This window comes from Delphinus delphis, chromosome 10 (assembly GCF_949987515.2).
Source record: "Delphinus delphis chromosome 10, mDelDel1.2, whole genome shotgun sequence".
Taxonomy (NCBI): domain Eukaryota; kingdom Metazoa; phylum Chordata; class Mammalia; order Artiodactyla; family Delphinidae; genus Delphinus; species Delphinus delphis.
In genome coordinates, this window is record NC_082692.2 from 65,555,422 (window position 1) to 65,581,281 (window position 25,860).

The 25,860-nt window shown below is 58.6% G+C and overlaps 1 protein-coding gene across 1 annotated transcript in view; it reads left to right on the forward strand.

The window, feature by feature from the left end:
• BSN (bassoon presynaptic cytomatrix protein) overlaps positions 1-25,860 on the forward strand; it is a 91,346-nt gene that overhangs the window by 53,225 nt on the left and 12,261 nt on the right. Inside the window, exons 4-6 of the mRNA XM_060022502.1 lie at positions 9,074-9,958; positions 17,133-17,603; positions 18,051-24,701. Of these exons, the coding sequence (XP_059878485.1) occupies positions 9,074-9,958; positions 17,133-17,603; positions 18,051-24,701 (8,007 nt within the window). The remainder of the gene's footprint in view (positions 1-9,073; positions 9,959-17,132; positions 17,604-18,050; positions 24,702-25,860) is intronic.

Consider the following 25,860-nt stretch of genomic DNA (forward strand, 5'->3'; position numbering starts at 1 on the left):
AACTACAGAAGAGTGATCATGGTCTTTCTTCGCCCGTTCCAAGGTCTAGACTTTGCTGAGATGACGCCAAGACCAAGCTACTGTGCCCTCCCCCATTCCCACCCCATTGGCAAGCCTTGGGCTTAGGCACTTACCCGGGTGGGTGGTGTGGAGAAGGGAGAGAGAGACGCAGTGGCCACAAGCCTCTTCCTCTCCTGCCTGCATCCCACTCTTTTCCGGCAAGGGCTGGGCCACCATCTGGCTCGGGGGTGGTGCTGTGAGTGCAGCACAGATCCCTCTGCTGCAGCCACTAGCCTTGCCCCCTTCCCTCTGCTCCCTCCTGGCCACACTGCTGCCTGGGCCACTGAGGAAAGAGGAGCAGGTGTTAGAAGGACATGGATCAGCGGTGAGCTGAGGAGAGGCAGAGGTGTCCTCCTCCTTCCTGGGCCCAGCCTTCCCCTCTCCACCTCCAAACAAAGAGGAAATGGATCTCCAGGTGGCGGGCCCTTTGGGAGGCCTTTCTCCCCTCTGTACGTCTAGTCCTTGGGTGGTTTGCCTGGCAGTAGCCACTTTGACCCAAACAATCTCTTGAGCCAGTAGGGAAATGCCCCCCAAGATTCAGCCAGCCTTGGGCAGCCAGCCGTGCTGTCAGTCCCTGCTCCCAGTAACTAGGCCCCTTGGCCGCCTTGCTTGGGCCACTACGGGGTGGAGGCCAGAGCCACTGGGGGCAGGCAGAAGAGGTGGCTGTTCAGGAGTGGGAGTTTTTTATAGCTGTGGCTGTCAGGCATGGCACTTAACTTTTAGCTATGGAAGGGGGCTGTAAAGTTATCTAAGAATGAATGTAAAATTAAATCAGAACAGAAAATACGAAATTTTATTCCTAAAACACTTGATTTTGTATGTGAGGGCAAAAGAAAACAGCATGAAAAAGAATGGAGTGAAAAGGGTAGAAAGAGAGAAATAAAGTAGAAGCAGGGAGAAGGGACAAGAAGGGGAGAGGCAGGGGTCCAGAGGCAGGAAGAGGCAAAGGAGGAAAGCTCCATAAAGTAGCCAGTTGCTGGCTGGTCACCTGTTGGTTCTGCCGTTTCTGCTGTCTGTTAGCTCAAACTTCGGCCTGAGCAGGCCCGCTTGTATCTACTCAGTCAGAGGGTGGCCCTCTCCCTTTCTCTCATCCTTTCTTCCCTCCACAAATGCTTTTTGAGTCCATATATAAGCCAGGAACTGTCCTCAACACTGGAGATTCAGGCAGAGCTGCAGCAGATGTGTTGCTCAGACTTGGGGAGCCTCCGGGCCAGAGGGAGAGGCAGCTCGTTCACCAGTAACCACGCCCGCAAACACACAGCCACACCTGGGGGTCAGGGTTGTGGAGGACCAGGAGGAGGGCTGGTGGGACTTGCTGTGATGCTGTGACAAGACTCTTGGGGACTTCTACAAGGAGGGGAGGTTAGACTGCAGATGTTAGACTGATGCTGGACCAGAGACAGGTGGAGGCAGGGGAGGCCTGAGGGGAAGTACGTGGCCCATGTGAGGGCCGGGGTGCAAGCCAGGTCCAGAGGGCAGGCAGGTCCTGCTGGGGGCTCCAGATGTGATGTCAAGGGTTTTGGATGATGGCAGTGGGAAGGTAAGGTATGCATTTAAAAACATCTTTTTGGAAATAGATAATGGTGATGGTTGCACAACATCATATATGTAATTAACGCCACTGAATCTACACTTAAAAATGACTAAAATGGCACATTTTATGTTATGTTTGTTTTACTCCCCTTCCTAGGTGTATATGTATACAACAATAGCACACAGACACACACACCCCACACTCTGGCCGCTGTGTGGAGAATAGCCTATAGAGGCAGGCTGGGGCTGGGGTAGAGATGGTCATGGGGTGGAGGGGAACCGTGACAGATTCCTGGTGTATTTTGGAGGCTAAACAGACAGGTTATGGAAATGTAGTGGACATGGGGGTAGGAGATGGAGATGGAGAATTCTTCTGTTTGGGTCGTGTCAAGTTGGAGTTGTCTGTGAGCACCCAAGTGGAGTGCAATAGGGTGACAAATCTAAGACCCTGGCGTGCAGGCAGGTCAGGACTGGAGACCTTGGAGATTCACAGCCATATACTGACATCGGTATACTTCCCACTAAACACTTCAGTAAGCCTCTCATTAGTTAGAGATCAGTATTTAAGGGGTTTTTTTTAAGGTAAAATTTATATAGAATGAAATGTACAAAGCTTAAATGTACCATTCAGTGAGCTTTGACAAAAGCATGCACCTGTGTCACCCAAAGCCCTCCAGTCAAGACAGACAACATCCCCGTCACCACAGAAAGTCCCTTCAGGCCCCATCCCTGTCCATCCTCATCCCTCCTCCAGGGCCAACTGCTGCTGTGATTTTTTATCTACCGTAGATGAGTTTTGCCTATTCCAGAACTTCATATAAATGGAATCATACAGAATGCACTCTTTTGTGTAAGTCCTTTCTCAGCACAGTGTTTTTTGAGCTTCATCCATGTGGTCAACTCTCGAGAAGCTTGGCTGAGAAGGAGAGGAGAGAGCCTGGACAGTAACTAGGGAAGGTGTGCAGGCAGGAGAGGGTTTCTGAAAAGCAGGAGACAGTGGTGCTGTCTGAGCTCCGAGAGGAAAGCCATGCCTAGGCATGTGGGAGATGGGGCATGATTGAAAGAGTGGGGCCCCCAAAAAGGCAGGTCTAGATCCTGAGTGTGGAGGAGGCATCCTATTATGTGGCTCCTTTTTGAGACACTGGAAGCAGGGCCATCATTTGATCCAGAAGGCAGGGGAAGATGACAGGCAGGGATGGGGATGGAGAAATTGAACCAGCCTTTGTGGAGAAGAGCTAACTGGAGAGATGGAGTGAGTTAACAAGGCAGCTGGGGGGCCCGGGAGAAGCTAGGACATAAGTTAATTTACAGTGGAGCCCCTTTGCCTGGTACCCATTCAGCTGTTCAGGTGTAGGCCCGGAGAAAAAGGTATGCAGTTGGATCTAATTCTGGAGCAGACACAGGTCAAGAGAGCACAGACGCTGAGCAGAGTGTGACAGGATCGGCAGACCATAGATTTAGCTGGGTAGGAAGGGATGCGAAAGCAGAGGGCCCATGGACGAACAGAAAGCAGAGGCTCGGTGGGGGAAGTCTCCACAAGGCCCCAGGCCCGCTGCAGTGGGGAGGCCTAGGAGATGATCTGGAGGCTGGAGGAGGACAGGCACAGGGGTAGTTTGGGAGGAGAGACAGTCTTGGGCGAGGGTAAGCTTGAGGGTGAGGCTGAGGGATAGAGGTGTCAGGTGGGTTAGCGGGTGGCTGCCATCTGCCAGTGACTGTGGGAGTCAGTGCAGTGGAAGCCTGGGAGGCCAGGGCCAAGGACTTCTGAGACTAGAGGCCTGATGAGGGGTCCTGGAAGACAGCAGGAGCCAGGAGGGGAACAGGGTGGGGAAGCCAAAGGCTGAGCTCCGAGGGCCCTAGGGAGTTTAAAGAGAAGGTGAGGCATTGCCACATTCTGAAATCCAGGGAGTGCAGCTTCTCCTAGAGAGATTGTCTGGGGTCCAAGAGGGGGATGGGGATGGGGTGTAGGGGAGTTGGCTCGGTCCTGGACAGGAGGTTTTATAGGACACAGTGGACAGGCCTGGGAGGGAGGGGAGGCCGTCTGGGGTAGGATCGGTGGGGAGTTGAGGGATATCGGGAGGAGGATCAGCAAGGGGATGGATTCTCTCCCTTTCATGGAGCTCCAGGCTAGTGAGGCCTTCCAGCCCCAAGCAGCAATTGGGTTCAGCCTCCAGCACCCAAATCCTGGCCTCAGATGCTGGGCAGATTCCCGGGGTCCCCCTCAGGGTCCTGACCTGATGAGATTGGCACAGGCTTCCCCAGTGGGCCAGGCCTGGCTGATCCAGCTCTGGATCAATGTGCCCTGCTCTATGGGACCCTGTGGTACCTGCCCCTAAACCTGAGGTCAACCAGCTGACAGGCCAAGCAGACTGGTGGCAGACTTGGGGCAGCTAGATACTGGATGAGGCAGGTGATGTGTCCAATGCTAGGGGCAGTGCGAGGGCACAGGCCCACCCTTCTTCCAGGCACACAGTGGGCTATGTGCCTCCTGTCGAGGCCTGGCGAGTGACTCACAGCCTGGAAGAGCATGAGGTCACACTGGACGGAGGGGCCCTCCCAGGAATCTCTAGACTTGGCACCAGCAGGGAAGGCTCATTTATAAGCTGCTCCTGTGATGTTTCAACTTGTACCAAAATGGAAAAAAGAATGAATGCAGCATCAGGCATGATGTCAGTGCAGTGATCTGACACCCTGCATGCCCGCTCTCCCAGGCGGGGCTGGGCTCGGAGGCAAGCCACTGCTCTCTGCAGGAAGGCAGGCTAAGTGACGTCTGCCACCCTCCTTCCTTGCTGGTGGGGACGTGGGAGGGGATGGTGGAAAGAGAACCTGTTACTGCTGGGGGCCCTCAGAGCTTCCTGGTAGCCACGGAGGTGACAGTGCGGCAGGCCCCACCCAGGAGCAGAAGCAAGTTCCCTGGGCAGCATCCTTTGGGGCCAAATATGACATGCAAGGCTGGATCCCACCCTTTGGGGCTGAGATGCAGGGTGGCAGGTGCAGTGCCACCAGTGCCCCTGTGGGAAAGATGTAGAAACCCCTCCCCCAAAGTTTCCCCACTCCCCTTCCTGCCCCAGAGCCCAGTGGAGGGAGCCGCAGGGAGAGGCCACGCAGACGTGTGGTTCACAGAGCCCCCAGCCTGGTCCCAGGCCTCTGGATCCTTGGTGGGCTGCACTGCCTTACTGCCCTTCTGTGATTGACCAGTGCAAGTAAGGGAGCAGCTGAGAAAGGCTCTTCTCGGGGAGAAAGTCCCTTCAGAGCCAGGAACCCACAAGGCCTGCTTTTTTGAATCTCTGGCCGGCTCCTGGCAGAGCAGGCACTGGCTCCCTATGGGAAACCATGTTCCTGTAGCTTCTCCTTCCCGCATCTGCGGACCAGCTCTTGGCTGCACACCACGCTGAGCCTTCCCATCCCCACTGCTGCTCAGACCCCCACTGGGCTGGGTGCGGGGGCCTCTATGCCTCTGAGATGGCACAATGGGTCCCCTTGCTGGCAAGAAGGATCAGCTTGACCAAAGCTGATGTCAGGTGGAACCATCTACCTCAGAGTAGCCCTGGGAAGTCCCCTTAGCTCCATCTTTGGGTCTTGGGACATGAAGTCTGTGACCTGCCCATCTCCTGGCCATGGGCCAAGGGCTTATGGAGATATTTGATAACAAGACTCTAAGAGAGGTTCCCTGTCACACTGGTAGAAGGCCATGCCCTCTGATTCTGGTGGGCAGCCAGCTAGGAGGGTACCCAGGAGCCACAGACACTGTGTCCAGCCGAGGAAGACTCTCGCTGTTGTTGGTTCCAGAGCCAGGGGAGCTGCCCCAGGCCTGGTCATGTATACCCAGCCTAGGTGGGCAGGTGGGCTGGTGGTGCACAGCCATCTCCCTCCCTACCCAGTGGACAGCCTCCATCCCCCTAACACAGGGTAAGGACCTTGGAGGAGGGAGGAAGAGGCTGAGGATGAGCCCCTCCCAGCAAGCTTCTGAAGTTCCACGGGGGAGGCAGAGAGGGAAGTCTTGCTGGGTTCAGAGAGATCCCCCAGCCAGCTTTCTCCTTGGGTGGCCTTGTGTGCTGGCCCTATCTGCCTGGGCCTGAGCCTGGGAGGGGTTGGGGGAGGGCACGGTCACGGCTCCTGCCGTCTGGAAGAGGCTGGATAGAAATAGCTACGCCCATCTGGGATATGAGTCACTGAGGGGCGTTTTAGCTGTTTCTTGGAGAGGTTCTATTTTAGGTGAGACGCCTGTGACAGCCTGGGTGATGGAGGCTGGGTAAGTGAAGGTTCTGGTGGTGAGTGCAGGAGTTTTAGCACAGGCCCTTGTTCAACCCTGTCCAGAACCCAAAGGAGGGTCACCCTGAAGTCCCAGGAGAAAGAGCCTCACCTCTCAGGTTCCTCTTCTTGGGAAGTCCCACCTCAGGGCATGCTGCAGAGATGGGACCTCCAGTGTGGGCTGCGCACCCACCACAGGAACTGAGTTTGTGGCTGCCGTCCTGGGCCAGGACCTAGGCCTCCCCTCAAGAGGGTAATCATCTCCCAGGGTCCCTCTGAGGGTGAGCCAAAACAGCTTGCCCCTGGGAGCTCCCGCTTTTGATGGGAGTGAACCCCCATCACCCTCGCCAAAAATGACTTTTCTAAAGGAGTCTTTGGGCTGAGTCCCCGGGACACAGATTGTTTCCTCTGTAGCTTTCTTTGTCCAAAGGTAGACAAAACTGCCTTGGGTCTTCAAAGCATCTAGATGAGTTAACAGTTCCCGGCTTGGGGGATGGCTTCACTCCCCAGTGCTGCGGCATCACTGTTCTTATGGTTTCTAGAGCCAGGCTTGGTCTTTGAGTTCCGCAGGGGCAACTTCTAGACCCATGACTTGACTTGGGTGAGGCTAAGCGGTCTGCAGAAGAGGCAGACATGCAAAAGACCACAGGCTGCAACCTGCAGCTCAGGAGCTGGGCAGGGCTGGCAGGGCCAGTCTTGCCAGTAGTGCCACTTCCAAGCTGGGCTACTGTGAGAGCTGGTGGCTAAATCACACTAGACCTTGTTTTTCTCTACCGTAAAGATAAAATGCAAGAATGCCTGTGAACATGCCCTGTGTGGTGCAGGGTGCCAGGGGGTACTCATCAAAGTGCAGTCTTCTCCCCACTCCTTGGATGCTGCTCTTGGGCTGCTGGGCAAGGCAACCAAGCCCAGGCTTCCAAACTGTGGCAAGTCAGCCACAGCGGCAGCAGCACAGCCCTGTGACCTCAAGGCAGAGAGCAGGGCTGGAGGCACCCCTGAGGGTGGGCAGAAGGAACTTTCTGCCCCAGGGACCAGACTGGACCTTTCCCTGGCAACTGGGCCACTGTGGTGCTTTCAAAGACTCTGGCTGCTCAACCATAGATGAGCAGACTTGGCCTCTGCCTTTCTGGTTGAGAAGGAGAAGCCTCTTCATGGGATGCTGAATCTCCATTCTCATGGCTGCAGCCTTGCAAGAGCTATGCCCCTATTAATAGGTTGTCAGGATTAATCCTACAGCAAGTATTTCTGGAGTGATCCCTGCTCTGTGCCACACACTGTGCATTGTCCCAAGACCGCCTAAACAAGAGCGCATGGTTGGGGCAAGGATACAGGAGACACCCAAAGGGACAAAGTAGCAGAAGCTTTGGGAAAGAATAAGTGAAGAGGATAAACTGGGTGATTACCTACAGAGTGCTTCGGAGGTATTTTCTTTCTTTCTTTTTTAAAAAAATATTTATTTATGTATTTATTTATTTGGCTGTGCCGGGTCTTAGTTGCAGCATGCGGGATCTTCGTTGCAGCATGCGGGATCTTCGTTGCCACGTGCGGGATCTTTAGTTGCAGCACGTGGGCTCTTTAGTTGCAGCATGCAGGATCTAGTTCCCTGACCAGGGATTGAACCCGGGCGTCCTGCACTGGGACCGTGGAGTCTTTACCACTGGACCACTAGAGAAGTCCCAGGTATTTTCGATTGTGTGGCCAGGGAGGGCCCTGTTGGTGAAGTGATACTCGGTTGAGACCTGCATAGCTAGCAACACCCGGGGGCAGAGGGAAGAGTGAGTGCAAAGGCCCTGGTTACAGAAGAGAGCTCAGAGGACCACTTGGCAGAACAGGAGGTCCGGCGTGTCTGGGGTGAGACAGCAAAGGAGAGAGGGCAGGAAAGGAGGCCAGAGAGAGGCATAGGCTGGGGTAGATAGGGGGCCTCATGGGTCACAGTAAAGAGTTCCCATGGTTAAGTGTGGTGGGAATTCACTAGAGGGGTTTGAGCCTGTAAATGACATTCTCTGATTTGTATGTGGATTTTTGGAGGAAGATGATATTGGCTCATGTAACTGGAAGTCCGAGGGTAGACTTAAGGCAGAGCTGGATCCAGGGAATTGAATAAAGTCATCAGTTCTGCTCGTTCCTCTTTGTCTCACCTCTGCTTCCAACTGTCTCTTGACTTCATCCTTAGTGCCTCTCTGCATGTTGGGCAAGAAGGCTACTGACCACTCCAAGGCTACGTCCTTCTGATGAGTGAGCCTATCTCCTGTTGTTCACTCACCCAGTAACATGGAAGGACTCTTGATTGGCCCTGTTTGCAAGGTCACATGCCCATCCCTGCACCCCTAGCTGCAACCAGTGATTGGCCCAACCTGAGTCATGAGCCTGCTGTCCTAGGGAGGAGTTAATGACAGAGAGAAACTACACGTCCATCGTGGGAACAGCAACACATGCCTTGTTTATTCTGGAGGCACAGATTATCCCATTTTCTTTAAAAAAATTTCTCTTCCTTAAGAAAGCAAAAGGTATTTTTATTCTACTTACGTCACTTACATTGCATTACTTTGCCCTCACTTATTTTGCTCTCAAGATTTCTCATTTATATCTTGTCTCCTCAGCTAGGCTCTAAGCTCCTCTAGGACAGGAATCATGGTTTCTTTTTATTTTCTATGCCTCCCTCTCGTACCTATTACTCTTCACTTCTTTATTCATTCTGCAAGTTTTTATTGAGTACCTATCGCATACCAGGCACTGTTCTAGGGCCATGCTTTTCCTCCTGGTTTATATTTCAAAAGGTCACTCTGGCGGCTGTGTGGAAACAGCCTGAAGGGGGCAGCAGGGGAAAGAAAGTGACCAGTTGGAGGCTTTTGGGGTCATCCAACCAGGAGGATGGGAGCATGGATTGCTGAGGCGGGATGTGGACATGGATGATGTACGCAGGTCTGAGGTACAGCCAGTGGCATGCATGGGGAGGACCCTGGCAGGCAGTCTGGCAGGCAGTGTGTTGGTAGTTGGGGGTAGGGAGTGTGTGACTGCCTCTGCTCGGCTCCACGCACCTGGCAGCTCCTAGAGGGCAGGGCAGTGCTATCTGTCCCTCAGCCCACCTCCTGGCAGCCCAGAAACACCGGAGCCGGGCTTGGTTCCCCTGCCTGTGCTAGGAGCTGGCCCTGGCTGCTGTGGGCTGCAATGACCTGGACCATGGGCACCCCCAGTCCTGACCACCCTGATGACCATGATGCTTCCTCCTCAGGTGAAGGAGTGGCTCTGTCTGAACTGCCAGATGCAGAGGGCTCTAGGGATGGACATGACCACTGCGCCTCGCTCCAAGAGCCAGCAGCAGCTGCACTCCCCAGCCCTGTCTCCAGTCCACTCCCCAGCCAAACAGCCCCTGGGGAAGCCGGAGCAAGAGAAATCATGGGGCCCAGGGGGACCACAGCCTGGCCCCCACCAGGCTGAGACAGCCAGAGCCACCTCAGTGCCGGGGCCTGCCCAAGCAGCCGCCCCTCTGGAGGTGGGGAGGGTGTCTCCTCAGCCCCCTCTCCCCATCAAGCGTTCCACAGCTGAGCCCAGGCCACCTGCAGGAGAGGCCCCGGCCAAAAGTGCCACCACAGCGCCCTCTGGGCCTGGTGCTGCTGAGCCGACCCAGGAGGGCCTCACTGGGAAGCTCTTTGGCCTTGGTGCATCGCTGCTGACCCAGGCGAGCACCCTCATGTCTGTGCAGCCTGAGGCCGACCCCCAGGGCCAGGCTGCCCCCAGCAAGGGGCCGCCCAAGATCGTCTTCAGCGATGCCAGCAAGCAGGCTGGCCCAAGACCTCCAGGCTCAGGGCCCGGGTCTGGGCCAGCACCTGGAGCCAAAACTGAGCCTGGAGCTAAAACAGGTCCTGGATCAGGGCCTGGAGCCCTGGCAAGAACTGGGGGAACAACCAGTCCAAAGCATGGCAGAGCAGAACACCAGGCAGTGGCCAAGGCTGCTGCCAAGCCAAAGACCATGCCTAAGGAAAGGGCCACCTGCCCACTGTGCCAAGCTGAGCTCAACGTGGACAGCAAGGGCCCCGCCAACTATAACACCTGCACCACGTGCAAACTGCAGGTGTGCAACCTGTGTGGCTTCAACCCGACGCCCCACCTGGTGGAGGTAAGAGAGCTGGACCAAGCATGTTCCCTTGGGCCTTGGTGAGGGGCCAAGGCCTGGGGTGATGGGGGGGCATGGGAACCAGAAAGGACTGTAGAAATCGGGGTCTGTAGCAATCACAGGGCTGCCCCTACACAGCTGCAGAGAGTCTATGCTCCCTTACCTGTCCCTGCCCCGGGCCTGTCATTCCACTCAGAGAATTAACTGGCACAGTGGACAGAATAATGGTGCCCGCTACCTCTGATCGGCTGACCAGTGCCCTGAGGCTGGTCCCAGAGGTAGCCAGGTTCAGGAGGCCCTGATCCGGCCTCCCCATTCCTGGCTATCATGGGCATGGCCCTCATGGATGATGCCAACCCCCGCTGCGCAGGCAGGAAGAACCTGAAGTCGTACCCTGCCCTCAGTCTGTGACCCTCACAGGGGTTGAAAGGCTGTTAGGCATAGGGCTGTGCCCCCATGCCCAGGGCAGGGCTGAAGGCTTTCTTACAGCGGGGCAGCCCAGCCAGGCAGTGTCCTCCCTTCATCCCGTCGTCTGAGGTCGTGGATATTGATATCTGCTTGTCAAAGCCACAGTCCTTGGTCCACATACTTTCCTGTGGCAGGGCCTAGCCCTCCTTGGGGCTGTTTGTGGGGATGCTCAGAGATGCTCTTCTTACCCAGAGGGAAGTTTGAGGGAGTGCTGGGGTTGGGGCCTGTCTCTCTGCAGTCCCTCTTCCACAGGAGGGTTCTGGGCCCCGTGCAGAGCTGGGTGGAAGGGAGCAGGAGGCCTGGTGCTCTCTTGAAGCTTGGAGCCCAGCCTGGGAGGTTCAGAAGGTGCGGAGGCACCCTGGCAGAGCAGGACAAGCCTGGGCCGGAAGGCTGCTCCTGCCCCTGCCCTCATCTACTCCACCCTGCCCAGGGCCATCCATGTGACCCCTACCTTGGCTGCCTTGCCCATAGCTGGGTGTGTCCCGTTCCGTGTGTGCCCTTGCGGTCTATGATTGGCTCATCTTGGCAGGTGGATGTGTCCCCAGCTGTGTCATATCAGGAGATGTCAAGCCAAGCCCACTCCTCCTGCACACGGTAGCCACCTGAGTCTTGGGGCCCCTGGGCTAAGCCATATGTGACTGGTGGTTGGGCAGAGTGTGGAGTGCAGACCACCGCTGGCCCAGAGACAACAGAGGAGTGTGTGGTTGTAGTCATGGTCTCTGTGGCGCCTCGTTGACTTGCCTTGGGCCAGGCCTCCATGGGAGCAGCCCACTGTGATAAGGAAGACTACTTTGGCCGCCACAGGCCATATTTTCCAACATATAGGGAGGAGCAGCCTGAGCAAGATGAGTGACCTCCTCGTGTGATGCCTCATGTGATGCCCTCCAGGTCCTCACTGCCACCTCCCCAAGCCCTAGGTCCAGTGGCTCACTGGAGGATGGCTGGCCTGGCTGCCCAGAGAGGTGAGGGGGCACCAAGGGGTCACCACAGGGCCAGAGGAGCTCCAGTCTGGAGCCAGGCACACACCCACTGCCAGGTGGGGCAGCCTGACACTGAACCCTGTTGGACTGTTGAGCTGGCCCAGCCTGGAGGACCCTTGTCCCCGAGGGACCTCCGGGCCCACATTTCCTCATTAAGCAGGATGTGCAGAGAGGAGGGGAAAACTGTCTCTGTCCAGGAGTATAAATGTTCCTGACAGTTCCTTTCAGCGCCCTCTGGGCCAGGCCAGGGGAAGTGCTAATTCTGCCCAAACAGGAGTGTCTCAGTCACATGCTGACTCTGGGTGAGCGGTCTGGATTCTGATCTCAGCCCCTCATTAGAGGCTTGGTTGTTGCCTCCCTGGCCCCTGGAGCTTCTGCCCTTCGGTAGCTAGCGTTGCCCCTTGCCCCAATCCCTCCATGTCCTGCTGTCTCCATGTCCTGCCCCACTGCCACCTCCTTGGCCAGGGCCACCCTTGCCTCCACAGGATCTGTGGGTTCCATGGGCCTGATGGCAAAGCTGCTGGGCGTCCTGGTCCTAGATCTTCCCTACCCGCAGCTTCTGCTTCCCTGCCTCCTGCTCCTAACAGCAGTCAGAAGATGGCCCAGCTTCTCTGACTCCTTTCTCCTCATGGCTCTGCTTGTTAATGCTGCTATCCCCAGAGGGCCTGTGGCTGCTCCTGGGGAAAGTGTGGATGGGCAGCCATCATGCCCCCTCCCGTGGTTCCCACCATGAGACTGTGCCACCATCATCCATCAGAGGTGCAAGCTGGCAGCCTGGGGAGGCTGGTGGGGAAGGGCTGGTGCTTGGTGTGTCCCCCTCCCCTGCCCTTCCCAGCTGAGGCTCTTAACCAGGCCATGGGCCATCTTTGGTCCCATCTCAGTGAATGGCCACTTGGCATTTGGAGCAATTTTGTGTTTCCCTGTGTGTTCTTGGTAAGAGGCTCCTGATTTTTCAGCAGGTGGCCCAGACACATCCTGCCTTGGGAGGGAGGTGGAGGGGTAGGTCTGCCTTGGCTGTCTCTCTCCATCTGGCTGTCTCTGTGCACAGCATGAGGCATGTCTGCATGCAGGCTGGGGGCCTGAGGGAGGGCCAGCTCCCCCCTAGACCTGTTAGACCTGCTGTGGCTCCACCTGTGGCTGGAGCCACCTGTCTGGGCTGCCAGGGTGGGAATTACCCCAACTCTCTGAGCTGTAAAACCCTTTTTACCTTCTTTCTCAAGAGGGAGTCCAGAGCATACGATGGAGGCGGCAATAAGACTAGATCCCTTTTCCCTTTGAAATTTTCTCTGAAAAATTAACCATAGTGCTATAAAATGTGAGTCATTTCATGATTAACAGTTGTTGATTCCAAATTTTTTACCTATTTATCTTTTTGAAAGATAATAGTACCCTCTGGCTTAATTTTTAATTGGCTTTCGGTTCAAAATAGAGTTTGTGAAGAAATTAGTGGAGTTGGAGTTGTTACAGTAACACTGCCCGTTTCTTATCTTATTATAATTGCCAAAATACCAGCCGTGGCCTTGAGAAGTCAGGCCTCCCTGGACAAAGGGCCTGGCACCTGTGATGTGTGGGACGGGCTGGGCCTATTTGGGGTGGGGGCTGCCTCTGCTCTAGACCTGCTTCAGTCTGCCTGTGGGGTAGTGATCTCAGGGAGGCCTGTTTCCTCCCTTGTGGAATTGGGGGCCATAGATCTCCCTTTTAGGTTTCTGTGAGAACCAGGTGAGATGCCATACTTCAGATACTTGTCCAAGGTCTAACACACAGTCAGCCCTTGAGCCAGGAGATTGGAACCAGAGTGTCCTAAAAGAGGGTCTCTGTACGGGAAAGAAAGAGTCCCCACCAGCCCCTACTACCTGGGTATGAATTGACCCCGTGGCCAGTGCAAGATCCTCTTCTCATGAGGGATGGCCACAGGGAATGGACACATTTGGTGCTGGAGCATGAGGAGAGCACAGCCCAACCATAAAGGCAAACGTTGGGGATATCAGGGACGATTCTTCTTATCGGAGGCAGAGGTCCCAAAAAGGGGAGCCTACGCATGTCTGGGGACAGGGAAGAGCAGAGCAAGGGTCCGTAGAGGAACAGCAGCACCAGCGATGGCCATGCCTATGGTCCAGTGTGCAAGTCTTGGGCTCTTTTATTTTTAACCTTTGGGCATCCTTTTCTCAGTTCTCATCCACTGCCCCTGGTCTGGCAGTGGGGCTGGGGGTATGTTGGGCTAGGCAGCCAGTCCGGTGTTGCTGTAACCTAGGCCAGCTCCACATGCAGAGAGACTGTGTTCTGCAGGGTCATTCAGGCTGTGTCAGACAGTGCAGGGAGGATGCCCAGCTTCCAATGCAGCCTCGCTGGGCTCTCTTGGCCCATGAGGTACAGCAGCCAGTGATTCCGGAAGGTAGCAGGTCTCACCCGCCTGTGGGGTACCCTACCAACTCTCTCAGATAACTCACTTCCCCTGCCTCGCCCCGAACCCACCTAGCTCCATCTGAAGGTATGCACATCTACGCCTCCCACCGTTATTAGGTGGCGATAGCCCTTGGGGGATTCCTACCTTCCTGCCCCCAGAAAGGAACTGGACAGAGGGAGGCAAGGCAGAAATGGTCATCAGAACCTCTCATGTCCATCCCCATGTCCCAGATTGTCCCCTGCCCACTTGTCAGAGGGGATAGGAAAAGGGGCCAGTGAGCAGCAGCTCCCCAAGGGCTGGGGCTGGATGAGGGAGAGTATGAGAGAGAATGTGCAAGTGAATGATTGAATGAGGGGGGTAAACACTAAAGGGGGAGAGGGAATGCATGAACAGGGAATGAAGGAGCGGGGTGGGGGTGGGGGCATGAAGTGAGGGGCAGAGATGAGAGCAACGTGAATAAAGGAGGCAGGGCCTCAGTTTGCAGCTGCTTTCCAGCCCCCAGGCACAGCCTGCCTCCCATCCCATCCCCAGCCTTGGCCAGGTCTCCCTGGCTCCACCTCTAGTGTCCCCAGTGCCCTGTACCCTTCTCCCACCAACCCCAGAGGGCTGGGGAAGGGCCTCCAGCAGCTAGTTCAGCGGTTTATTTTTAGCTCTTACCTCACATGCCTCCTCCTGCCTGCCCTCCCTCCCTCCCTCCTTCCCTCACTGCCTGCTATAGCAGAGCCAGGAGCAAGAGGGCCAGCTGGGCAGCCCCTTCTGCAGCCTGGCTGCCTCTGTGAGTAAGCGTGGGAAGGAACGAAACCCCAGGGAGCATGTGACCACAGTTGACATGCTCTGCTGAGGGCTGGGCCTCTGGGCTCAGGTAAGCAGGCCACTGCAGGGGCTGCCTCTGAGCTCTTGGCATTAGGTCTGTCGCCTCCATCCAGGCCACCCTTCCAAGGTGCCCTTGCTTCATTTGGACTGTTACTTCTGGGGTGGGATCTGCAGGCCAGAGGTGGAGGTCGGAGGCTTGCCAAGCCAGCAAGGTGAGCCAAAGTAGATGACAGAACCTTCAGAGGCCTAACCTGGATGGCTGTGTGCATGGACCCAAGGTGGAGTCAGGGCAGTGTTGCCTTGGGCCAGCCCACTGTCTAGGCCCAGATCCTAACCCCATGATGTTGATCCTGGGGCTAGGGAAGGGGCTGTTCGCTCATTTCCAGAACTCTCTCTGGGCCTTTACTAACACCCCTCCCACTTCTCTAGGATCATTTTGCCACCTTACAGTCCTCTCTGACATGGAGGGAATTCCACTGTGACCTCAGGTGATGCTGGGGGAACGTGGATGGGATTCCTGGCTCAGCCCATCCAGCACTCTCCCTAGGCACCAAGTGAGCCCAAGGCCCAGCAAGTGGAGTTTGTATTGGGGATACACAGAGCATCAGATAAGGTTCATAGGAGTTTGTATGGGGGATACACAGAGCATCAGATAAGGTCCAGGGGAGTCAGCAGTGGTGCTAGAGCCAGGCCCTACAAGGAACAGGGTGAGTACCTGCAGGACCTCTGAAGGGTCCCACTCCATAGCTGAGCCCCTCTGCTCAGGACCTGTGTGTGGAATTGGACCTCCAGGCAGAGTTGGAGCTCCAGTCTCAGGGAAGCAGTCTCAAGGCCCTGAGTAACAAGTTTGTGGAGCAGACCTGTCACTCAATCAACACCAAGGCCCTGCCACCCGCCTGACCTGGCCTCTGCTGGGGCCCAGGGCAGAGATGTGGTGTGTAGCTTTGTGGGCAGGAAATCAGGGCAGAATCATTGATACGGTACTTGCCATGGTGGCCTGTGGATGCCAGGCTGAGGGCAGGCATCCTGGAGGTGCCATGCTTCCAAGGCTCTGCCAGGTGGGCTAGGGTCTGACTTGGGCCTAGGGGCAGTGTGCGTGGTAAGGGTGCTGAGGATGCTGGCCCACTCTGGGCTGGTGAGGGCCAAGGGCCACCTCTTTGCCCTGTCCCTGGCTCTTTGACCTTGTAGTTCTGTGTCCTCTGGTTCCCCTGATGCCCCATCCTAGTGGTCAAGCTGCTGGTGGGAGCCTGAGTGTCTTGGCACCCCGATGTGCAACAGTAGGACAGTAGGGGTGCCGAGGCTCTGCATCCCTGGGATGAGAGCAGGCACAGGTATGTGCTGTTACTCTCATTCCCCGCCCAACCCTCCCTCGTGGGCCAAGACAGGGCCTCAAGTCTTGCCAAGGAGGAGCCCTCACCCTGGAGGAGGCTCCTGGGAGACATGCTCCTGCCAGCTTCTGACCTGCTACAGAAATCACCTGCTCAGGGCTTGGGATGCTTGACCCTCTCCCTGTGCAGACAGTGGGACCTGGGGAGTTAGACTTGGTTTCTGGTGTTCTGGGAAATTCACCATTGATGCCCATGTCATACTCAGAATGACCTCTTTGGGGCTCTGGGTTCCAAGAAGGCTGCATGCCAGCCTGTGTGTCCGTCTTAATCATGGCTATGTCTCCAGTCCCCAGCACTTAGACTGACACAGAGAGGGTAATCCTGAAACTGGTGGACTGATGGTTGAGGATTTGATCCCAGCCCAACTCTGGAGGAAGCAGGGCCCCTGGCCCAAGGGCTGGCACACACAGGTCCCGTCGGAAGAACAGCCCAGAGGCCGGGGGAGCAGGAGGAGGCTTTCGCCTGGGCGTCTTTGCTGGCCTAAGACAAGGTGACTTGGGCTGGGGGGTGTGAACAGAGGGGACTGCTTAGCTCCATCCCCCACCCCCAAGCAAGGCTTCCCCCAGACAGCCTCCCCTGGCCCCATGAGCCTGCACCCTCCCAGCACAGCCCTTACTTGGGGGTGGAGAAGGATGGTATCTGAGGCCTGAGAGCGTGGAGGCTGGGGCGGGGCAGTGCCTCTGGGAGGTGATCCTTGCTGGATGCTGTTCCTGGTCTGCGGGAGCTCTCACCTGGGGGACTCTGCACCCTTCCCAGAAGCTGTTCACGCCCTGGGGGTGAGTCCCCAGTGCCCCCTCTTCTCCAGACACTGTGCTACTTTTGTAGCCTCCCATCTCATACAGGTTCTCCTCCTTTTCAGGCCAAGTGAAAAGCTCTCTATGGGGTAAGGAAGCGACCCTTCCTTTGGGTTTGTCTTTTTAACTCTACATATGCCTCTGAAGGATGGGGCATCTGTCATTTGGGGGCAACAAACCTATCAGTCTTTTTCTCCTCGTGCCTTTAGTGTCATGCTTTGGGAGATTTTCTCCTCCTTAAGGTTACAGAAATAGTCACAGGAATAATCTTTGAGTACTTCAGTGTCTTTGTGATTTTCATCAAATTCCTCCTCTCTCGTTTCCGTACAGAAAACCGAGTGGCTCTGTCTGAACTGCCAAACTAAGCGGCTGCTGGAGGGCAGCCTGGGAGAGCCGACCCCACTGACCCTGCCCACCTCACAGCAGCCCCCTGTAGGGGCCCCTCACCGTGCAGCTGGAACAGCCCCTCCGAAGCAGAAAGGGCCACCGGGGCTGGGCCAGCCATCAGGCCCCCCGCCTGCCAAGGCCAGTCCCCTGCCCACCAAGGCCAGTCCCCTTCCTACCAAGGCTAGTCCCCAAGCCAAGCCCCTCAGGGCTTCTGAACCCATCAGGACCCCGAGCAGTGCCCAGGAAAAGAAGACAGGAGTCCCAGCTAAAGCTGAGCCGGTGCTGAAGCCACCTCCAGAGACTACCCTGCCCCCTGGGATTCCTAAAGCAAAGGCTGGGGTGCGGAGGACTGAACCTGCCACCCCCGTCGTCAAGGCAGGGGTTCCAGAAGCCCCCAAGGGTGGGGAGGCGGAGGTCAGTCTCATTTACTTCCCAGGGATCCTAGCTTTCAGGCAGGGCAATCTAGAGAAGGGCTTAGCTCCCTGCGGGACTGGGATGTAGACCTGGGACAGGCCCTTTGGGGCCACAGAGGACAGCAGGGACGCCTAGATGAGGCCCTAGAGGGCCTAGAGCCTGTGAGTTCTAGGCCGATCCTGTGTCTGACACCTTATCGGATGCTTTGCTGGGTTCTGCTACCAGCAGATTTAGTAAAATTTCTCTTTGAGAACCTAGGGCTGCTTGGGGTTTGACATGGAACCTGCAGGTTATTCAAGACCAGAGCAATGGAGTGGGTGGTGGGCCCTGATCCCCCGGGAGGTGGAGGTACCCTTCCCCAGGGCCCTGGGTTGATGGAGAGGGCTGGACTCCCCCCACGAGCCGTCTGCCATGGGGAGTCAGTGTCTGCTTCTCACCCTGCTGCAGGAGCCGGTGGGCAAGCCTTACTCTCAGGACCTGTCTCGGAGCCCGCAGAGCCTCAGCGACACAGGCTATTCCTCCGATGGTGTCTCCAGCTCCCAGAGTGAGATCACAGGCATTGTGCAGCAGGAGGTGGAACAGCTGGACAGTGCAGGGGCGACAGGGCCATGCCCGCCCAGCCCCTCTGAGCTCCACAAGGTGGGGAGCAGCATGAGGCCTTCGCTGGAGGCCCAGGGCCCGGCCCCCAGTGGTGAGCGGAGAAAGCCCCGCTACGGCAGTGGTGAGGAGCAGAAGCGGCGGCCCCACTCCTTGTCCATCATGCCCGAGGCCTTCAACTCGGATGAGGAGCTGGAGGATATCCTGGAGGAAGAAGACTCTCTGGAGTGGGGGCGCCGGAGGGAGCAGCAGGACACAGCTGAGTCCTCAGATGACTTCGGCAGCCAGCTGAGGCATGACTATGTGGAGGACAGCAGTGAGGGTGGCCTGTCCCCTCTTCCGCCCCAGCCCCCATCCCGGGCAGCAGAACTGACTGATGAGGAGTTCATGAGGCGGCAGATCCTGGAGATGAGTGCCGAAGAAGACAACCTGGAGGAGGATGACGCTGCCCCCCCGAGGCACGGCCCCGTCAAACATGGCTCGCAGAAGGGCAGCCCCCGGCCCAGGCCCGAGCCCAGCCAAGAGCAGGGAGCGCTGCCCAAGAGGCGCCTGCCCCACAACGCCACCACGGGCTATGAGGAGCTGCTTTCCGAGGGAGGCCCAGCAGAGGCTGCAGACGGCAGTGGGGCTCTGCAGGGCGGGCTCCGCCGCTTCAAGACCATCGAGCTCAATAGCACGGGCAGCTACGGCCATGAGCTGGACCTGGGACAAGGCCCTGACCCCAGCCTGGACCGGGAGCCCGAGCTGGAGATGGAGAGCCTGACGGGCTCGCCTGAGGACCGCTCCCGCGGGGAGCACTCCTCCACACTGCCGGCCTCCACACCCAGCTACACCTCGGGCACCTCGCCCACCTCCCTGTCCTCGCTGGAGGAGGACAGTGACAGCAGCCCCAGCCGCCGGCAGCGGCTGGAAGAAGCCAAGCAGCAGCGCAAGGCCCGGCACCGCTCGCATGGGCCCCTGCTGCCCACCATCGAGGACTCCTCAGAGGAGGAGGAGCTGCGGGAAGAGGAGGAGCTGCTGCGCGAGCAGGAGAAGATGCGGGAGGTGGAGCAGCAGCGCATCCGCAGCACGGCCCGCAAGACCCGGCGTGACAAGGAGGAGCTGCGGGCCCAGCGGCGGCGTGAGCGCTCCAAGACCCCCCCCAGCAACCTGTCGCCCATTGAGGATGCCTCCCCCACAGAGGAGCTGAGGCAGGCGGCCGAGATGGAGGAGCTACATCGCTCCTCCTGCTCCGAGTACTCGCCCTCGCCCTCCCTTGACTCGGAGGCTGAAGCCCTGGATGGGGGCCCCCCTCGGCTCTACAAGTCAGGCAGTGAGTACAACCTGCCCACCTTCATGTCCCTCTACTCTCCAACCGAGACACCCTTGGGCAGCACCACCACTCCCAGTTCCGGCCGGCCCCTCAAGAGCGCTGAGGAGGCCTATGAGGAGATGATGCGGAAGGCCGAGCTGCTCCAGCGGCAACAAGGCCAGGCAGCAGGGGGCCGTGGGCCCCATGGTGGCCCCTCTCAGCCCGTAGGCCCCCGGGGCCAGGGTTCCTTCGAATACCAGGACACCCCAGACCATGACTATGGTGGGGCTGCTCAGCCGGCCTCGGAGGGCACGCCAGCCAGCCTGGGAGCAGCCGTGTACCAGGAGATCCTTCAGACGTCACAAAGCATTGCCCGCATGCATCAGGCCTCCTCACGGGACCTGGCCTTTGCTGAGGACAAGAAGAAGGAGAAGCAGTTTCTAAATGCCGAGAGTGCGTACATGGACCCAATGAAACAAAATGGCGGCCCACTTACCCCTGGTACCAGTCCCACCCAGCTCGCCGCCCCTGTGTCCTTCTCCACCTCCACCTCCTCTGACAGCAGTGGGGGCCGAGTCATTCCCGATGTCCGTGTTACTCAGCATTTTGCAAAGGAGCCTCAGGACCCCCTCAAGCTACACAGCTCTCCTGCCTCCCCCAGCTCTGCCTCCAAGGAAGTAGGCATAACCTTTGCCCAGGGCCCTGGGACCCCAGCCTCCACAGCTGCGGCTCCTTGTCCAGCTGGCCTGCCACGAGGGTACATGACTCCGACTTCCCCGGCAGGCTCTGAGCGCAGCCCTTTGCTCTCTTCCACTGGCCACAGCTATGGACAGAGCCCAACCACTGCAAACTATGGGTCTCAAACTGAGGAGCTACCCCAGGCCCCCCGTGGCCCTGCTGTCAGTGGACGGGCTGCCAGAGAGAAGCCCCTGAGTGTGAGTGATGGCGAGAGTGGCACCCCGCAGACCTCCCGGGGATATTCCTACTTTGCAGGCTCCAGCCCCCCTCTCTCTCCATCTTCTCCCTCAGAGAGTCCCACATTCTCCCCTGGCAAGCTGGGCCCAAGGGCCACAGCAGAGTTCTCTACACAGACGCCAAGCCCGACCCCTGCCTTGGACATGCCACGGAGCCCTGGTGCCCCCAGCCCGGCACCCACGGTGGCTCAGGGCACACAGACGCCACACCGACCCAGCACGCCTCACCTGGTACGGCAGCAGTCCCCTCAGGATGCCCCCTTTATGGTCATCACACTGGGGTCAGATGCCTCCAGCCAGACCAAGATGGTCCATGCCAGTGCCTCCACCTCCCCAGTGTGCTCACCCATTGAAACCCAGCCCACCGACCACAGCTACAGCCAGACAACACCTCAGCTGCCCCCAGAGCCACCTGGGCCACCTGGCTTCCCGCGGGCAGCCAGTGCTGGTGCAGATGGGCCCCTGGCACTATACAGCTGGGGTGCCCTCCCTGCTGAGAACATCTCCCTGTGCCGGATCTCCTCTGTCCCTGGAACGTCTAGGGTCGAGCCTGGCCCCAGGCCCCCTGGCAGTGCCGTGGTAGACCTTCGCACAGCCATCAAGCCCACGCCCATCATCCTCACTGACCAGGGCATGGACCTGACCTCTCTTGCTGTGGAAGCGAGGAAGTACGGCCTTGCTCTGGATCCAATCCCAGGACGGCAGTCGACCGCTGTACAGCCTTTGGTTATCAACCTCAATGCCCAGGAGCAGACCCATGCCTTCCTCAGCACCGCCACCACCGTGAGCATCACCATGGCCTCATCTGTGCTCATGGCTCAGCAGAAGCAGCCTGTGGTCTATGGAGACCCCTTCCAGAGCCGACTGGACTTTGGCCAGGGTGCGGGTAGCCCCGTGTGCCTGGCCCAGGTCAAGCAGGTAGAGCAGGCAGTCCAGACAGCCCCTTACCGTGGTGGGCCCCGAGGAAGACCCAGGGAGGCCAAGTTTGCCAGGTATAACCTGCCCAACCAGGTGGCACCTCTGGCCAGAAGGGATGTTTTGATCACTCAGGTGGGCACTGCCCAGAGTGTTGGCCTCAAGTCAGGCCCAGTGCCAGAGCCTGGTTCCGAACCCCATCGGGCCACCCCCGCAGAGCTGCGGTCACACGCCTTGCCAGGTGCCAGGAAGCCACATACAGTGGTGGTGCAGATGGGAGAAGGCACAGCAGGCACTGTGACCACACTGCTCCCAGAGGAGCCGGCAGGTGCCCTGGACCTCACTGGGATGAGGCCCGAGAGCCAGCTGGCGTGCTGTGATATGGTCTACAAGTTCCCCTTTGGCAGTAGCTGTACAGGTACCTTTCACCCCACCCCCAGCGCACCTGAGAAGAGTGTGGCAGATGTTGCCCCACCCGGCCAAAGCAGCGGCCCCTTCTACAGTCCCCGGGACCCTGAGCCTCCCGAGGCCCCCACCTACCGGGCACAGGTGGTCGGGGGGCCTGGGCCCCATGAGGAGCAGAGGCCCTACCCACAGGGCCTCCCTGGCAGGCTGTACTCCTCTATGTCCGACACCAATTTGGCTGAGGCTGGCCTCAACTACCACACCCACAGGATTGGTCACCTCTTCCAGGGCCCTGGACGAGACTCGGCCATGGACCTCAGCTCACTGAAGCACTCCTACAGCCTGGGCTTTGCAGATGGACGCTACCTTGGGCAGGGCTTGCAGTATGGTTCATTCACGGACCTACGTCATCCCACAGACCTTTTGACTCACCCGCTTCCCATGCGGCGCTACAGCTCAGTGTCAAACATCTACTCAGACCACAGGTATGGCCCACGGGGAGATGCAGCTGGATTCCAGGAGGCCAGCCTGGCCCAGTACAGCGCCACCACGGCCCGTGAGATCAGCCGTATGTGTGCTGCCCTCAACTCCATGGACCAGTACGGAGGGCGGCGTGGCAGCGGTGGTGGTGGCCCCGACCTCATGCAGTATCAGCCCCAGCCAGGGCTCAGTGCCCCGCAAGGTCTGGCTCCCCTCAGACCTGGCCTCCTTGGGAACCCCACCTTCCCGGAGGGCCACCCGAGTCCTGGGAACCTGGCCCAGTACAGGCCTACAGCAGGCCAGGGAACAGCAATCAGACAGCTGCTGCCATCCACAGCCACTGTGCGTGCAGCCGACGGCATGATCTACTCGACTATCAACACTCCAATTGCTGCAACACTGCCCATCACCACCCAGCCTGCCTCAGTACTGCGGCCCATGGTGCGTGGTGGCATGTACAGGCCTTATGCATCCGGAGGAGTCACAGCCGTGCCACTCGCCAGCCTGACACGCATGCCCATGATTGCCCCCCGGGTACCTCTTGGGCCCACAGGGCTATACCGATATCCTGTACCAAGTAGATTCCCCACTGCTTCCAGCGTTCCACCTGCTGAGGGTCCTGTCTACCTGGGGAAGCCTGCTGCTGCCAGGGCCCCAGGGGCTGGGGGCCCACCAAGGCCAGAGCTGCCAGCAGGGGCTGCTCGGGAAGAGCCTCTTTCCACAGCCACCCCTGCTGCTGTCAAGGAGGCTGTAGCAGCCCCAGCCCCAGCCCCAGCCCCAGCCCCAGCGGCTGGCCAGAAGCCGCCGGTAGATGCTGCTCCTGGGGGCGGCAGTGGGGCCCTCAGCCGGCCAGGGCTCGAGAAGGAGGAAGCATCACAGGAGGAGAGGCAGCGGAAGCAGCAGGAGCAGCTGCTACAGCTGGAGCGAGAGCGGGTGGAGTTAGAAAAGCTGCGGCAGCTGCGGCTGCAGGAGGAGCTGGAGCGGGAGCGTGTGGAACTGCAGAGGCACCGCGAGGAAGAGCAGCTGCTGGTGCAGCGGGAGTTGCAGGAGCTGCAGACCATCAAGCACCATGTGCTGCAGCAGCAGCAGGAGGAACGGCAGGCTCAGTTCGCACTGCAGCGGGAGCAGCTAGCACAGCAGCGTCTGCAGCTGGAGCAGATCCAGCAGCTGCAGCAGCAGCTGCAGCAGCAACTGGAGGAACAGAAGCAGCGGCAGAAGGCTCCCTTCCCTGTGGCCTGTGAGGCACCCAGTCGAGGGCCTCCCCCAGCTGCCACAGAGCTGGCTCAGAATGGCCAGTACTGGCCACCCCTGACCCACGCAGCCTTCATTGCCATGCCTGGGCCTGAGGGGCCTGGGCAGCCTCGTGAGCCCGTGCTGCACCGGGGTCTCCCCAGCTCCGCCTCGGACATGTCACTGCAGACTGAGGAGCAGTGGGAGGCAGGCCGTAGTGGTATCAAGAAGCGGCACTCCATGCCACGCCTGCGGGATGTGTGCGAGCCAGAGTCAGGGCCTGAGCCCTGTGTGGTCAGGAGGATTGCAGACAGCAGCGTGCAGACGGATGATGAGGATGGAGAGGGCCGCTATCTCCTGACCCGGCGGCGCCGGGCACGGCGGAGTGCTGACTGCAGCGTGCAGACGGACGACGAGGACAGTGCCGAGTGGGAGCAGCCAGTGCGCCGCCGCAGGTCCCGTCTTTCTCGCCACTCAGACTCTGGCTCCGACAGCAAGCACGATGCTACTGCCTCATCATCCACTGCCGCCCCCGCTGTGAGGGCCATGAGCAGCGTGGGCATCCAGACCATCAGCGACTGCTCTGTGCAGACAGAGCCTGACCAGCTGCCCAGAGTCTCTCCAGCCATCCACATCACAGCTGCCACCGACCCCAAGGTGGAGATCGTCAGGTACATATCGGCGCCAGAGAAGACTGGGCGTGGGGAGAGCCTGGCCTGCCAGACGGAGCCGGATGGGCAGGCCCAGGGTGTGGCCGGGCCGCAGCTTGTAGGGCCAACTGCCATCAGCCCCTACCTGCCTGGCATCCAGATCGTCACCCCAGGGCCCCTGGGCAGATTCGAAAAAAAGAAGCCGGATCCCTTGGAGATTGGATACCAGGCCCACCTGCCCCCGGAGTCTCTCTCACAGCTTGTGAGCCGCCAGCCTCCCAAGTCCCCCCAGGTCCTCTACTCACCAGTCTCACCCCTCTCCCCACACCGGCTCCTGGACACCTCCTTTGCTTCCAGTGAGAGGCTGAACAAGGCTCACGTGAGTCCCCAGAAGCACTTCACGGCTGACAGCGCTCTCCGCCAGCAGACACTGCCGCGCCCCATGAAGACCCTGCAGCGGTCCCTGTCTGACCCTAAGCCCCTCAGCCCCACCGCCGAGGAGTCTGCCAAAGAGAGGTTCTCCCTCTACCAGCACCAGGGGGGACTGGGTAGCCAGGTATGGGCACAGGGGCTGGTCCAGGGTGGGACAGGGGTCTCTGCCTAGCCTGGGGGGCCCCACAGGGAGGGGCGTCTCCTGGGGTGGGGGTGGAGTCACCTCCAGCTCCAGAGGCCCAGAGCTAGGAGTCGAGGAACGGATGCACATCTCGATGCACATCCGGTGGAGCCCGCAGCCCAGCAAGGACATCCTGGGCAAAACACACACACTTGGGCCACCACAGCCATCTAGACCCTGCTAGAAACTTCAGCCTCACCCTAGCACTGCCTCTTCACAGCCCGTATCTAGTCCAGTCCCTGCCACCTCCCCCGTCAGGCCTCCTCAGCTCTCCCCTCCAGCCTGGGCCCCTCCCACTCCAAATCTCTTCTTTGGATGTTTCCTGAGAAAACCATAGCACCGACCTGGCTGGGCTGCTCCCCACTCCCCAGCCCCGGTCTGGCTCCCTTGCCCCACAGGAAGCCAAAGTCCTTTGGACTACCATTCAAGGCCCATTTCAGTGGGCTGCAGCGTGCTCTCTGCCTCATCTTGTCCCATGCCCCTATCTGGCCCTCAGCAAATCTGTTTACACACCTGTCTGCTGCCCTAGATAGGGGCTCCTGGAGTCTAAACTTACCCTCGTCTGTGGCTTTAGTTGCCAATGATGTCCCAGGACTGTGAGAGGTGGCCGGCATGTTAGGAAGATGGAGGTTGCAAGGGACTGACACCAAGGACTTTGAGTGCCAGGCCAAGAGGGGGTTGGGATTTTCTCAAAGGCCCTTGGAGCTCCTGGGTGTTTCAGGCAGGTGAGACAGGACAAGATGGGTATCTTAGAAAGTTTCCTAGGCAGAATATGGGCAGATGGACTCAAGGAAGTGACTGCACGGTGGCCCTGGGGAGACCGCCTAGGAGCCAGAGGCACTGGGAGGTATATTTACCCGTTTTCTGAGTGTGATGCAGAGAGGAGAGAGGTGAGGCGTCGGGGTGGGTTTGTGGAGGTGAGTCTGGGTTGTGGAGAGCCCTGGGGTATGCAGGCCAGAGGGGTGGGGGTGGGATCAGGAGTCTGGGCTGGCAGGGAAGGCACGTCAGAGAGGCAGGTGGTTTTGGCTCCGTGCTAGGGTCGGCACAGAGGTCCTGTGGGCTGGCCATGGGGGTGCCACGCCACGATGGGCACTCATGGTGT